Genomic DNA, 14266 nt, shown 5'->3' on the forward strand with positions numbered 1-14266 from the left:
CGTCACCGGAAGCCGGAAACCGCGAAACCGGAAGCCAGAGCGGTGCGTTCCACAGACTGCCAGCTGTGTAGAACGACGGATCACTGCGGCTCTGGGAGGCGGCTGACATTATCAGAGGGGAACGAGGACGGCAGAGACGGGGGATCCACCATACTACCAGTAACAGGTACATGAGCGCTGTAATCGGCTAAAGTGTCACCAGAAAAATAGTGGATTTACCCCCATAAAGTTATCTATATGACTGTATGCTGCGGAAAAGTTCCCAATGTGGATTAAGCTATTTACAGAGCAAAGTGTAGAAAGACAAGAGGCTGTACCGTTGGAATACTGCTATAGACTGGTTTAATAAAATACATCATAAAGCCTATTTGGCTAAGGATACCAGGTCTCAGGACAATTTTTGCCGTTGAGGCATTGACTTTTAATTTTGAATTGGTTCATTACAGAGTGGACTATATCCATTGAATGAACTTATCATTTTTTAATTTAATTTTATGCTTATTAAACTATTTTTTAACTTGATATTAAATGTTATTTTCAGTCTGACATCAGTCTTTGTCTTTAAATGTTGCGCCAAGAATTCTGCATGTAATTAATTCCAACCAGTGAGGGTACTGGTTTAATCTACGGCTGCATCATTTTGTTTGTCACTCTTGTCATACTTTCTTCCTCCTTTTTTCTTTTTCTATTCTATCTGTCTTTCTGTAGAGGAGTTAGCGCAGACAATACCATACTCCAATTAAAATGTCTTCGTTTGAGATAATAAGAACTGAAAAATAGAAATTTTCGCTCTAACAAACGTCTTTCCATTGTTGTTGCTCACACTCGATATTGACAGTGCCCACTTGGACACTAGACAATTAGATTAAAAAGAGGTGAGCAACTGATTTGGTGAATTTATTTAATATATGCTTAAGTCATTGATAATTTTAATTGTTAATTTCGTCTGTATATTCTCAATAAAAGTTAAGTTTTAACGAATATAGCTTCATCTACCTACCAACGTGATATCTACCATATAATGAACTTATATACTTACCTTATTGTATAAAAAGAATGCCCCAGAGAGACTAAACAGTCTTTTTGCATCTCTGCAAAACCCCACAAAATAGTACTGTATGTTACCTGTATACTGGTTTATATAAGTGGGACTCAATTTATCTTAAAGTAGCACGCACCCCCTTATATCATTTTAATAATCTCACTCCACAAAAATCTTTTTTTTTTTTTTTTTTGCATTGTTTTGCAAAAACATCGTACTTACTATCTGTTTGGCAAGAAACGCTCTTCCCAGCTTCTCTCATTGCATGCTACATGGTTCTGCTCTTCTGCAAACATCGCTGCTTGATGCCACAAGACAGTGGCCTTTGGCAAAAATAAAATAAAAATCTAGTTACCTCACAAATTGAGGTACAGATGTAGCCACCTTTATCTTGAGTGGCTGAGGCGTTTGTCCCGATCGAGCATACGCAGCGTACTGGGGCGTAGGGAGGCGCGCCTAGTCACAGAGAGGCTATCTAATCGCACGGAGACTGACGTTTGGCGTTACCTTTACGTGTAATACCCGCGATCATCCACCAGATGTCGCTTTTTACAATCACCACTGCGCATGCGTGTGGGCTCCTGTAAAATATAATACTGAAATACTGTATAGTAAGGACTACTTTACTAGTGCGTCTCGTTACGCTGAATCCCGCAGACAAAGCAACATAAAACCAGTAGTGTACACTGACGCAAATGGACGGGTGTTGTATGGTATGCCGGCGCTCGGGCTCCTGACGCCCAGAATACCGGCGACGGGAGCCCGACCGCCGGCATACTGACAGCGTGGCGAGCGCAAAGGAGCCCCTTAAGGCTCACTGCGCTCGCCACACTGCGGGCACGGTGGCGCGCTACGTGCGCCACACTATTTTATTCTCCCTCCAGGGGGGTCGTGGACCCCCACGAGGGAGAATAGTTGTCGGTATGCCGGGTGTCGGGATTCCGGCGCCGGTATACTGTGCGCCGGGATCCCGACATTCGGCATACAGAGGACCACCCAAATGGACGTGTTAGAAGTTCATTATTGCCTAATGATATTAGGAATATTGTACAGTATGTTAGCATCCTAATCCCGTAGCCATTATGTCTTAATCAAAACTAATGGATTTATTCATCTGTCTGCTGCGAAGTGGTGAAGTGTTCCGCTTCCTATACTCCAGAGTCCCGTGTTCGATTCCTAAAGTAGTGTACAGTACAAACGCATGTTAGTTTTTTCCAGGCACTTTATAATTTTTTTTATTCACATAAACCAGGGCAAAGCTGCAGGAGAAGATGTACTGTTAAGGTTCTATGCACCATACGGTACACATACAATTCTATAGCAGGGCAGACTCAATCGAAATGGCTACTGCCTGTGACTCCTTGCCCCATGGAGGCCCTCAGCTATGGAGCGAGTGATGACATAGATTTTGCGGACAACGGGGCAGTGCTGAAGGTGCGTCACAATCCCCTCGCTAAAATACATAGGGGCGATAGGAATAAGCGAGGTCTATGCACATTACGGTACACCGGACTTGTTCGCACTACGGAGCAATGCTGAAGGAGCGTCACAAACCCCTCGCTAAAATACATAGGGGCGATAGGAATAAGCGAGGTCTATGCACATTATGGTACACCGGACTTGATCGCATAGCACACTGTCAAAATGGCCGTCGCCTCTGAACCCCCACCACGTGGCAGGCAGCGCTCGGAGTTGGAGTGAGAGATAGCAGTAGTCTTGAAGGCTACGGGGAAATGCTGAAGGAGCGTCACAATCCCCTCGCTAAAATACACAGAGGCGATAGGGATAAGCGAGGTCTATCATTACGGTACACTGGACTCGATCGCATAGCACACTGTCAAAATGGCCGTCGCCCCTAAAACCCCACCACGTGGCAGGCAGCGCTCGGAGATAGAGTGAGAGATAGCAGTAGTCTTGAAGGCTACGGGGCAATGCTGAAGGAGCGTCACAATCCCCTCGCTAAAATAACAGTACACAGAGGCAATGAGGTCCCGAAGAATGATCAAATAATAAATGCTGTATAATGTACAGTATACAGACCCAAAACAAGGAGCTTAAGCAACAGTGTGGTTCATTAAAGTCAGGGATGTGGTACAGTACAGTAAGTCAGCGGCCAAGTCCCCTAGGTAGGGAGTATGTGCAATTGCGGTGGAATTGCCGCAAAAGTCGAAAAACGGGGCATTTTCGACAAAAAAAACATGTCGAATTGGATTCGACAATGCAATACAGTACTTTTCGACCAAAAAACGGACGTTTCAGATTCGACTTTTTGCAATTCGACATTTTTAAAATTCGACATGTCTGCAGTGGTAAAAATGTGGCTTTTTGACAATTCAATTGAAGAATGTCGATTCGACAACAGTGCTTTTCGACAGTAATTTCGTCAATTTCATTTCGCCTCACTTTGCTGGCGGAATCTAATAAAAAATGTAGAAAAATTTTTTTGGGGGTGTTTTTTTTATTGCTAATAGCATATCTATTTATATTAGAAGGGATATGTACTTGGTTTGTCTATTAGGAGACACAAATATTATTTATATATTTTTTAAAGAATATATATTTTTTGAACTGACTAAAATAGAGAGAGCATGGTTTTCAGTGGGAAGGGGTGGGAATGAGTTAAAATCATGAAAAAATATTGCGTGGGCTCCCCCCTCCTAAGCATAACCAGCCTCGGGCTCTTTGAGTCGGTCCTGGTTGTAAAAATAAGGGGGGAAAATTGACAGGGGATCCCCCGTATTTTTAGAACCAGCACCGGGCTCTGCGTCCGGTCCTGGTGCAAAAAATACGGGGGACAAAAGACGTAAGGGTCCCCCATATTTTTAACACCAGCACAGGGCTCCACTAGCTGGAGAGATAATGCCACAGCCGGGGGACACTTTTATACTGGTCCCTGCGGCCCTGGCATTAAATCCCCAACTAGTCACCCCTGGCCGGGGTACCCTGGAGGAGTGGGGACCCCTTAAATCAAGCTGGTACCTGTAGTTCTACTGCAAAAAAAATACCCAAATAAAAACAGGACACGCACACCGTGAAAGTAAAACTTCTCCAAGTAGAATCCACGGTGTACCTGAAAATAAAATTATACTCACCAAAATCCAGTGTAGCATCTGTCCTCTTCTTTTTTGTAATCTACGTACTTGGCAAAAAAAAAAAACCACATTTACCTGGACTACGGACTGAAAGGGGTCCATGGATGGGGGGGACAGCCTCGGGCTTCACCCCTGGCCCTTGGGTGGTTGGAGGGGGGGACCTCTTGATTTAAGGGGTCCCCACTCCTCCAGGGTACCCCGGCCAGGGGTGACTAGTTGGGGATTTAATGCCACGGCCGCAGGGACCAGTATAAAAGTGTCCCCTGGCTGTGGCATTATCTCTCCAGCTAGTGGAGCTTGGTGCTGGTGTTAAAAATACGGGGGACCCTTACGTCTTTAAAGTACAGTAATCTACAGTAATGTACTGTACTTACAATCCCTTATGGCCTGCAGGCGCCTTGGAGTCCTGCGGACGAGGTCACTCCACCTCCTCTGCAAGGACCTCACGGATCTCCTCCGATTGTATGTTCGGAGGTTCTCCCTGCTGGCCCTCCTGTAGGCTCTGACCTTCTCCTCGTTGCTGGCGAGACTTCTGTCCCGCCAGCGAACGAGGAGACGCAGCTCACAGAGAGCATAAGGACGGTCCCTTACAGCAGCCATGACACCGTCCTTATGCGCAATGAGCGTCTCAGAAGTCGTGCGTCTCAGACGTCGTGCATTCCAGGCATTCAGCGTTGTTACTGTGTGACAGTTTACCTTAGTTTTGAATATGCCCTTTGTTTGACCACGGTATTTTCCACTGTCTCGCCCTACGCCCTTCACTCCTGGGAGCCTGCACATGTCCTGTGCAATACACAAACGCCAAAGATCTACAATGCCGCTGTGTAGTTGCATTTAGCGTAAAGAATCGCTCCTGCAGATGTACCCTGATTTATATGTAACAGTGTGCACCCTTCCATTGACTGTCTTACAATGAAAATAAAGTAATACAGTATATTATTACAATAAAAAAAAAAAAGAAGGCACATCAGGTCTCGAACCCTGGACCCCCAGCGTGGGAGGTGGGAGCCCTAATCACTAGCCCACGACACCTCATGAGAGAGTCCCAATTTCATGTGTAAAAGTACAGTAAACAGCGCCCGGCCCCCTCCCCATTGGTGTTGGTTTATGCCTTAGGGGACTCAGACGCTCGCATTTGTAAAGCACGGTATTTTCCATCGTCTCCCCCTACCCCCATCGCCCTTCCCCCCTGGGAGCCTGCACAGATCATGCAGTGGACAGGGAGGGAATTCAGGTCCTGTGCAATACACAAACGCAGAAGATCTACAGTACTGTTTTGCTCACTCAGAATACACTCATTTCTACTCATTACCGCTGTGTAGTGGCATTTAGGGTAAAGAATCGCTCCTGCAGATCTACTCTGATTTATGTGAAACTTGTGTGCATCCTTCCATTGGATGTATTAGAGAGAAGAAAAAAATATTAAAGTGAATGTCACGGGAACACAAAAACAAAAAGGTTGGCACTTCCTTCCCATTGGTGTTGGTTTATGCCGTAGGGGACTCGGACGCTCATATAATTGCATTTCAAAGGCACGGTATTTTCCATCATCTCCCCCTACCCCCATCGCCCTTCCCCCCTAGAAGCCTGCACAGATCATGCAGTAGACAGGGAGGGAATTCAGGTCCTGTGCAATACACAAACGCCGAAGATCTACAGTACTGTTTTGCTCAATTAGTTGCGTCAGAATACACTCATTTCTACTCATTGCCGCTGTGTTGTTGCATTTAGCGTAAAGAATCGCTCCTGCAGATGTACTCTGATTTATATGTAACTTGTGTGCACCCTTCCATTGACTGTCTTACAATGAAAATAAAATAATACAGTATATTATTACAATAAAAAAAAAAAGAAGGCACATCAGGTCTCGAACCCTGGACCCCCAGCGTGGGAGGTGGGAGCCTTCATCGCTAGCCCACGACGCCTGATGAGTGATTCCCAATTTCATGTGTAAAAGTACAGCAAACAGCACCCTGCCCCCTCCCCATTGGTGTTGGTTTATGCCTTAGGGGACTTGGACGCTCGCATTTTCCACCGCCTCTCGCTAGCCCACCATTCCCATTATGCCTTAGGGAACTCAGACGCTCATGTACTGTACATGTATTTTAAAAGCACGGTGTTTATACATTGTACTGTACATTCTTCCTTTTACACAATTAGTTGCATCTCCATAGGTCACCATCTTTTTCCACCGCCTCCCGTTACGCCTACAGTATTAACATTACAGTGGTCACTGACCAATTGCCAGAGCTGTAGATCAATCCGCCTCTATACTGTACGATCAAAAGTACTGGATTAGTGGAGCATTAGCCACCCAGTGGTGGAGATGTGTAATGCATGCTGAGTATCTAGAATCGCCTCAACGTGCCTGCCTGTGATTAAACTCAGCTATCGCCTTAGCGTGACTAAACGTCCGTCTAGGCGGAGAATCGGTCAAGATAAAGGTGGCTACATCTGTACAGATATGTCCACTTACATCTAGCCTCACTGCACATTAAACAGCCATTCCAGTCACGCCACGCCATGTTGTGGATGACTTGGTAGCGCCAAGCATCTTTCTGTGTGACTTTTTCCTTTAAAATATGTCTTATTCACAAAACGATGTGAATAGGCTACATAAGCAGCTATTGCTGGTTAAAATTACATGCGGCATGTGACCGCGGCTATATCTGCATCCAAAATGCTACACTACTGTACGTAGAATTCCGTATGCAGTTACATCTGCAGACGCACACAGAATATAGGCATGCAGCATATCATTTTAATCAGCAGAGTCTGCTTGTGCGTCTTATTTGTATAGCCAGGGCCGGATTAACAATGGGGCGGATGGAGCTGCAGCTCCAGGCCCCCCATTGCAAACAGGCCCACAGGAGACTGACAGCCATGACAGGAAAATAACTTTTTCCTGTCACAGACTGTCAGCGACTGTCCTCTCCCATGCCCCGACGCCAGCACTCTCACCAAGAGCCACAGAACGGTGCAGGCACTGTGGTGGCCGCATCTCTCCCCCAGTCTCTCCTTCTCCGGGGTCCTGATTGATCCTGTCACTCACAAGCTCCGCCCCCTCAGACTACACGAGGAGCTGCTGCTGCTGCATGAAGCCTGGTATTTGTAAGTTGTACAATGGCTTCTGAATAAGTAGCATCAACTGCTTTGTGTGTGTAGTGTTTGTGTGCATGCAGTGGTGTGTATGTATGTACATGTGATGGTGTGTACTGTTTGTGTGTACTGTATGTCTGTGTAGTGTGTACTGTGTGTAGTGTATGTGTGTAGTGTGCACTATGGTGATGTGTGTGTACTGTCTGTGTGTATATGTGGTGGTGTGTGTGCGTGTACTGTGCATGTGTATATGCATGTGTATATGCAGTGGCGTGTGTGTGTGTATATATATATGTGGTGGTGTGTGTACTGTGTGTAGTGATGTGTTTGTGTACTGTATGTGTATGTAGTGTATACTGTGCGTGTGTATATGCAGTGGTGGTGTGTGTACTGTATGTGTGTGTACGGTGTCTATATGTGGTGGTATACGTGTGTGTGCGCATATTTGGTTGTGGGTGGGTGTGTGCTTTATGTGTGGTGTGTGTACTGTGTGCGTGTGTATATGTCGTGGTGTGTGTACTGTGTCTATATGTGGTGGGGGTGTAGTATGGTAAGCCGGCGGCCGGGCTCTCGGCGACCAGCATACCGGCGACGGGAGCCCGACCGCCGGCATACCGACAGCGTGGTGAGCGCAAATGAGCCCCTTGCGGGCTCGCTGCGCTCGCCACGCTATTTTATTCTCCCTCCAGGGGGTCGTGGACTCCCACGAGGGAGAAAAAGTGTCGGTATGCCGGCTGTCGGGATTCCGGCGCCGGTATACTGTGCGCCGGGATCCCGGCAGTCGGCATACTGAAGACCACCCTGTGGTGGTGTATGTGTATATATGGTTGTGGGTGGGTGCTTTATGTGTGTGTAGTGTGCGCTACGTGTGCATATGTGATGGTGTGTGTACTGTGTATGTACTGTATGTGTGTGTAATGTGAGTGTGTATATGCAGTGGTGTGGGTGTGTACTGTAGGTGTGTGTGTACTTTGTCTATATGTGGTGGTGTGTGTGTACTGTGTGTGTTTGTGTATTTATGGTTGTGGGGGTGTGCGTACTGTGTATATGTAGCGGTGGTGTGTGCAGTGTTTGTGTGTATATGTGGCAGTGGTGTGTGTGTGTACTGTGCGTGTATATATGTGGTACTGTGTGTGTGTGTGTGTGTGTATATATGGTGGTACGTGCGTTTAGTGTGTGCTGCGTGTGCATATCTGGTGGTGTGTGTACTTTATGTGTGTATATGTATCGCGTGTGTGTGTGTATATGTGGTGTGTGTACTGTGTGTGTATATATGTGGTGATGTGCGTGTGTGTGTGTACTAGGTGTAGTGTATGTGTGTGTATATGTGGTGGTGCGTGTTTGTTGTGTGTACTATGTGTGTGTATGTGGTGGTAGGCAGGGATAAAAGTGAAACAACAAATGAATACCTAGCGCTTATCAAGGCATCAAAACTGTGGCCAATCGCTATATTATTGGCCCTCATTCCGAGTTGATCGGTCGCAAGGCGAATTTAGCAGAGTTACACATGCTAAGCCGCCGCCTACTGGGAGTGTATCTTAGCATCTTAAAATTGCGACCGATGTATTCGCAATATTGCGATCACAAACTACTTAGCAGTTTTAGAGTAGCTCCACACTTACTCTGCCTGTGCGATCAGTTCAGTGCTTGTCGTTCCTGGTTTGACGTCACAAACACACCCAGCGTTCGCCCAACCACTCCCCCGTTTCTCCGGCCACTCCTGCGTTTTTTCCGGAAACGGTAGCGTTTTCAGCCACACGCCCATAAAACGCCGTGTTTCCGCCCAGTAACACCCATTTCCTGTCAATCACATTACGATCGCCGGAGCGAGGAAAAAGCCGTGAGTAAAAATACTATCTTCATAGCAAAGATACTTGGCGCAGTCGCAGTGCGAATATTGCGCATGCGCACTATGCGGAATTTCACTGCGATGCGATGAAAAATACCGAGCGAACGACTCGGAATGAGGGCCCTTGTATGTAGAATTCTCATGTAATGCTGCAGTACTGTGATGCCAGGGATAAGTAACAACAAAAAAAGGTAATAGGAATACCTAGGGCGTGCCATAACATATTTATTAAAAATGAATATTACAGTACATACACATTATGCATACATAATAACAATACTGTATGTCATTAAAAATATATTAAATGAACAAGACTTCTCTTATTTCTAATCATTAAGGTTACCCAATAAGGGTTTATGGACAGAAATCCTTAATCGATGGTATCCAATCCTAAAAAGTGCCAAATAGAAGTTTAGTTTCAACAGTTGTATTCTGATAAAGTTAGTTGTGCTTATTTATTCCAGCAATATCAGTCTCTGGAGGGGGGGAGCCTGACTATACGGCACAAATAGGTAAATGTATTATAGCCGCACGCATCATGCCGCTATAACACTTCCTGCGTCGCCTCATTACCGAGGTGAAGCAGGAAGGGACATCAACAAGATGTATTAACATCTTGTCTGCCGAAGCGCTCCCTCCTCCGGTGATGTTCCCCTGAGCACACAGCGCGTCAGCTCAGTGCTGACGCGCTGCGTCTCCTACCCGGCCGGCTCCTCTGTGCATGCGCAGGAACTCGCTACTCAGGTGAGAACTTCAGCGCAGTCCGGTGCCGGCACCCGCCACAGGCAGGGACAGCTCTGTCCCTGCTGTAGTGTATGGGCATCGCCACCTGCAGCTGTCCAAATCGACAGCTGCAGGTGTCGGAATGGTCAGCGATGCTGACCGTTCATACATTGCCCGCGCATATCCGCCTGCTATGTTTTAGATAGTCGCACCGCAGCTATCATACATGGGGGAGAAGTGGTATAGCGCATATCACCGCTTCTCCCCCATATTGCCAGATCATACATTTACCCAAAAAAGAGCACGGCGCTAAGCTCCACCTCCTAGATGTTACACTTATCCCCACAGCAATGATGTAACGGAATAACTTTTACGCTGACAAAAGGAGGTCGCCGGGGCTCTGTATGTAACGTACCAGCGCTATGCTCCACCTTTGATGTTTGTAGTTACTGTCCAAAGTTACTGTATATCCAAGATGCTATTAACCAACATTAGGAATGGAGAAGGCCAGCAGCTGCCAAAGTACTTTACCCACGATCAGGGCCGGTTCAAGCCCGCTCTGCGCCCCGGGCAGGAAACGGGGCGTGGCTTAATACAGGGGGCGTGGCCAGTTACGCCCCCTGTACATTAGTAGCGCCGCTTGAATGCTGAGCGGTGCGCGATGACGTCATCGCGCACCACACAGCAAAAGGTCCTCTCCACGAAGGGAAACTAGATGTGTAGCGTCTAGTTCCCTTCGTGGAGAGGACCTTTGCTGTGCGGTGCGCGATGACGTCATCGCGCACCGCCTAGCAAAGGTACTCTCCACGAAGGGAAACTAGACACTACGCGTCTAGTTCCCTTCACAGGAGGCACAGACGGGGGACACAGCGGGCAGCGGAGGGCACAGCAGTGGCGGATCTTGCCATGGTGCGGCGCCCTCCGGACGGCGGCGCCCCAGGCAAAAGTCCTGCTTGCCCCATGGCAAGATCCGCTACTGCCCACGATGCTGTGGGGATAAGAGTAACATCTAGGAGGTGGAGCATAGCACCGCGCTCTTTTTGAACCGTACAGTCAGACGCCCTCTCTCCAGAGACTGACATTGCTGGAATAAATAAGCACAACTAACTTTAATGGAATACAACTATTGAAACTAAAATTCTATATGACACTTTTTAGGATTGTATACCATCGATTAAGGATTTCTGTCCATAAACCCTTATTGGGTAACCTTAATTATTTGAAGATAAAAGGAGTCTTGTTCAATTGTTCAGCTAATATATTTTTAACGATATATTGTTATTATGTGTGCATAATGTGTATGTAATATTAATTTTTTATAAATTTGTTATTGTGCTCCCTAGGTATTCCTGATACCTTTTTTTGTTAGGGGTTAAAGTGTATCAGAACGGGGCAGAACTGCGTTTCCGTCAGTTGTATGTGGAATAAGCGGCACTGCTACCGTGGGCATTTATTATGTGTATAAGCGGCACTGATACCTTGTGGGCATTATGGGTATAAGCGGCATTGATACTGTGGACGTTAACATGTATGTAAGTGGCACTGCTACCACGGACATTTATTATGTGTATAAGAGGCACTGCTGCCACGGGGAATTATTATGTGTATAAGGGGCATTCCTACCGTGGGCATCATTATGTGTATAAGCGGCACTGCTATTTACAGGGGGTTTCCTTTTGTTTGTTAACTTTCACATTACACTGTTGATATAAGTGAAGTGGAGATGGCAATTAAGGTGACTGAAGGAAGGCCACACCCCCACACCACTGATCATGCCCCCCACACCACTAGCCACACCCCATGTGGCGGCGCACAATTAGGCTCTTTGTAAATTTCAGCTCCAGGCCCATGTGGACCTTAATCTGGCACTGTGTATAGCGATGTGAGTAAGATGCACTTTCATCAAAAAAAGACTCGCAACGAGACCTGTCAGCTCAATCACGCCAGGCATCTCCCACTGCGTGGCGTATTAAGGCAAGATGTATGAGGACACGTGTACTGATATCACTACAGAAGGTATAGATTTTCATCTTGCCCATTTTGCTTCCCTAAAGGAGAACCACCCTTTTGCAGCACAGCATATTGAATATGTGGAGCCGGTGTTCCAAAAGCAAAAAATTATAATATGATAATACATCCATACATAGGATACATAGCTTTATAAGCCAAGATATTGCTGCATGGGTGTGGAATGTAATTTTATGTTCAGTGTAGTTATGTATTTTTATTTATTAACAGTTACTTATATAGCGCAGCATATTCTGTTGTGCTTTACAATTAGAACAGTAATAGAACAAAACTGGGTAAAAACAGACAGACAGAGGTAGAAAGGCCCTGCTCTCAAGCTTACAATCTATAGGAATAGGACCTACTACATGGAAATGAAATTATTTACAAAATATTTGAAAATATTTTTTGTTTTTTACATTTCAGGTATTTATTTTTCTCGGACTGGGATAGTGTTTCTGGAGAGCCCAAACTGGAAAGGGCATTTATGGATGGCACAAATCGCCATGATTTAATTAAAACAAAATTGGGATGGCCAGCTGGCATTACCCTGGACATTGTGCCAAAGAGATTGTATTGGCTGGATAGCCGCTATGACTATATAGAAACTGTGACCTACGATGGTCTGCAAAGGTACTAAATCATTCTACATGTCACTCACAGAAATATTTCATTCACATTTTTTTTATTTGTTTTTAAGAATTATTTGGACTGAACTATCAAAGTATATATTTAGGGAAGTGTAATCATCATATACATCATTTCATATATAGTAGTACGTAATTATTTTGAACAGGCACAGTAATAAATATCCCTGCATTTAAGTGTTGGTATATACAGTACAGTACTTTATAGTTCTGCATCTGTCTGAATAAGTCAATATTACAAACGCCAATGCTGTATTTCTACATTGGACCCATAATATACAACTGTACATCAAGTGTGTTCATGAATAAGGTACAATAACCTTTTTATATGATAAAATGGGGGATAAGCATCAAACCTCGGGGAGAGATACATTTGGAGGGATAAAGTATCAGCCATTCAGCTCCTATCATTTTTTTCAAACACAAGGTGGGATGTACTAAAAGCAAAATTCAGACAAAACTCAGAAAACTGCAATTTTTGAAGTTTTAGGCACATTTCTCATATGTACCCAGCTCCAGAATGCAATAATTCCTAGAGCTTGGACCCATTTGTCCTCACCATCTATAGATTGCGTAATAGGAGCGTATGGGATTCTTTTTGCATTGCACATTGAGAGGGATCCTATAGGATCCCTCCCAGTGTTCCCTATGGCACGCACATCATCCACCATATGCACAGAAGAACTCCCAGGTCATAAACCTGGACGTTTTATCATCGCTAAGGACAGTTCTTATCGGAAGAGTGGTTCTTTGTGATTTTAATCGCAGTTCTACCTGCATACTGGTGTTATTAATGTTGCTATACACCCGGTAAGTGGCGGGATTATTGCATCCAAGATTCAATGCATAGTACATTCCCGTCCACAGCCTGTAAATTACACCTAGGAGCTGATTGGTTGGGACTTTATCTCTCTCCACTTTATGTCTCCCCAAGATTTGATAAATCTCCCCCATAATGCAACAACCTACAGTAATATTTAGTTGTTTTTTACTAAATGCAAGAATCACATATGGCATATACCCAGCCAGTTTGTCACTTTATAAAGGGCCTGAATCTGGGTCACACACAAGGTCCACTGCATCTAGCAAATTTTAGCAAATTGTATATATGTCGCAGGCTGCAGTTTGTACACATGTAGTAGTTTCTCTATGAACACAGAATGGGCATTACTGGCAGGGGTGTCAGAACGTTTTTTGGTTGGGGGGGGCAAGATAAAATCTCAGTTTGGCGCCCCTAGCTGGCCACCTTAGACAGGTCACTTGTACCAGTATGGAACTCTATGTCCTTTACTCACATTACACCGCACAGTAACGTCCGTTACATTACACCGCACAGTAGTGACCGTTAGTCACATTACACCGCACAGTAGCATCCTTTAAACACGCTACACCACACCGCAGCATCAGTTACTCACATTACACCGCACAGTAGCATCCGTTACTCACATTATAGCACACAGTGACGTCCGTTACATACATTACACTGCACAGTAGCGTCCATTAGTCACATTACACTGCACAGTAGCGTCAGTTAGTCACATTTCACCGCACAGTAGCATCCGTTAGTCACATTACAGTGCACAGTAGCGTCCGTTAGTCACATTACAGTGCACAGTAGCGTCCGTTAGTCACATTACAGTGCACAGTAGCGTCCGTTAGTCACATTTCACCGCACAGTAGCGTCCGTTAGTCACATTACACAGCACAGTAGCGTCCGTTAGTCACATTACAGTGCACAGTAGCGTCCGTTACATACATTACACAGCACAGTAGCGTATGTTAGTCACATTTCACAGCACAGTAGCAT

At 45.5% G+C, this 14266-nt stretch overlaps 1 protein-coding gene across 1 annotated transcript in view; it reads left to right on the forward strand.

The window, feature by feature from the left end:
- LRP2 (LDL receptor related protein 2) overlaps positions 1-14266 on the forward strand; it is a 449269-nt gene that overhangs the window by 119429 nt on the left and 315574 nt on the right. Inside the window, exon 15 of the mRNA XM_063932587.1 lies at positions 12239-12445. Within this exon, the coding sequence (XP_063788657.1) occupies positions 12239-12445 (207 nt within the window). The remainder of the gene's footprint in view (positions 1-12238; positions 12446-14266) is intronic.

Source organism: Pseudophryne corroboree, chromosome 7, assembly GCF_028390025.1.
Source record: "Pseudophryne corroboree isolate aPseCor3 chromosome 7, aPseCor3.hap2, whole genome shotgun sequence".
In the NCBI taxonomy this organism is placed as follows: Eukaryota; Metazoa; Chordata; class Amphibia; order Anura; family Myobatrachidae; genus Pseudophryne; species Pseudophryne corroboree.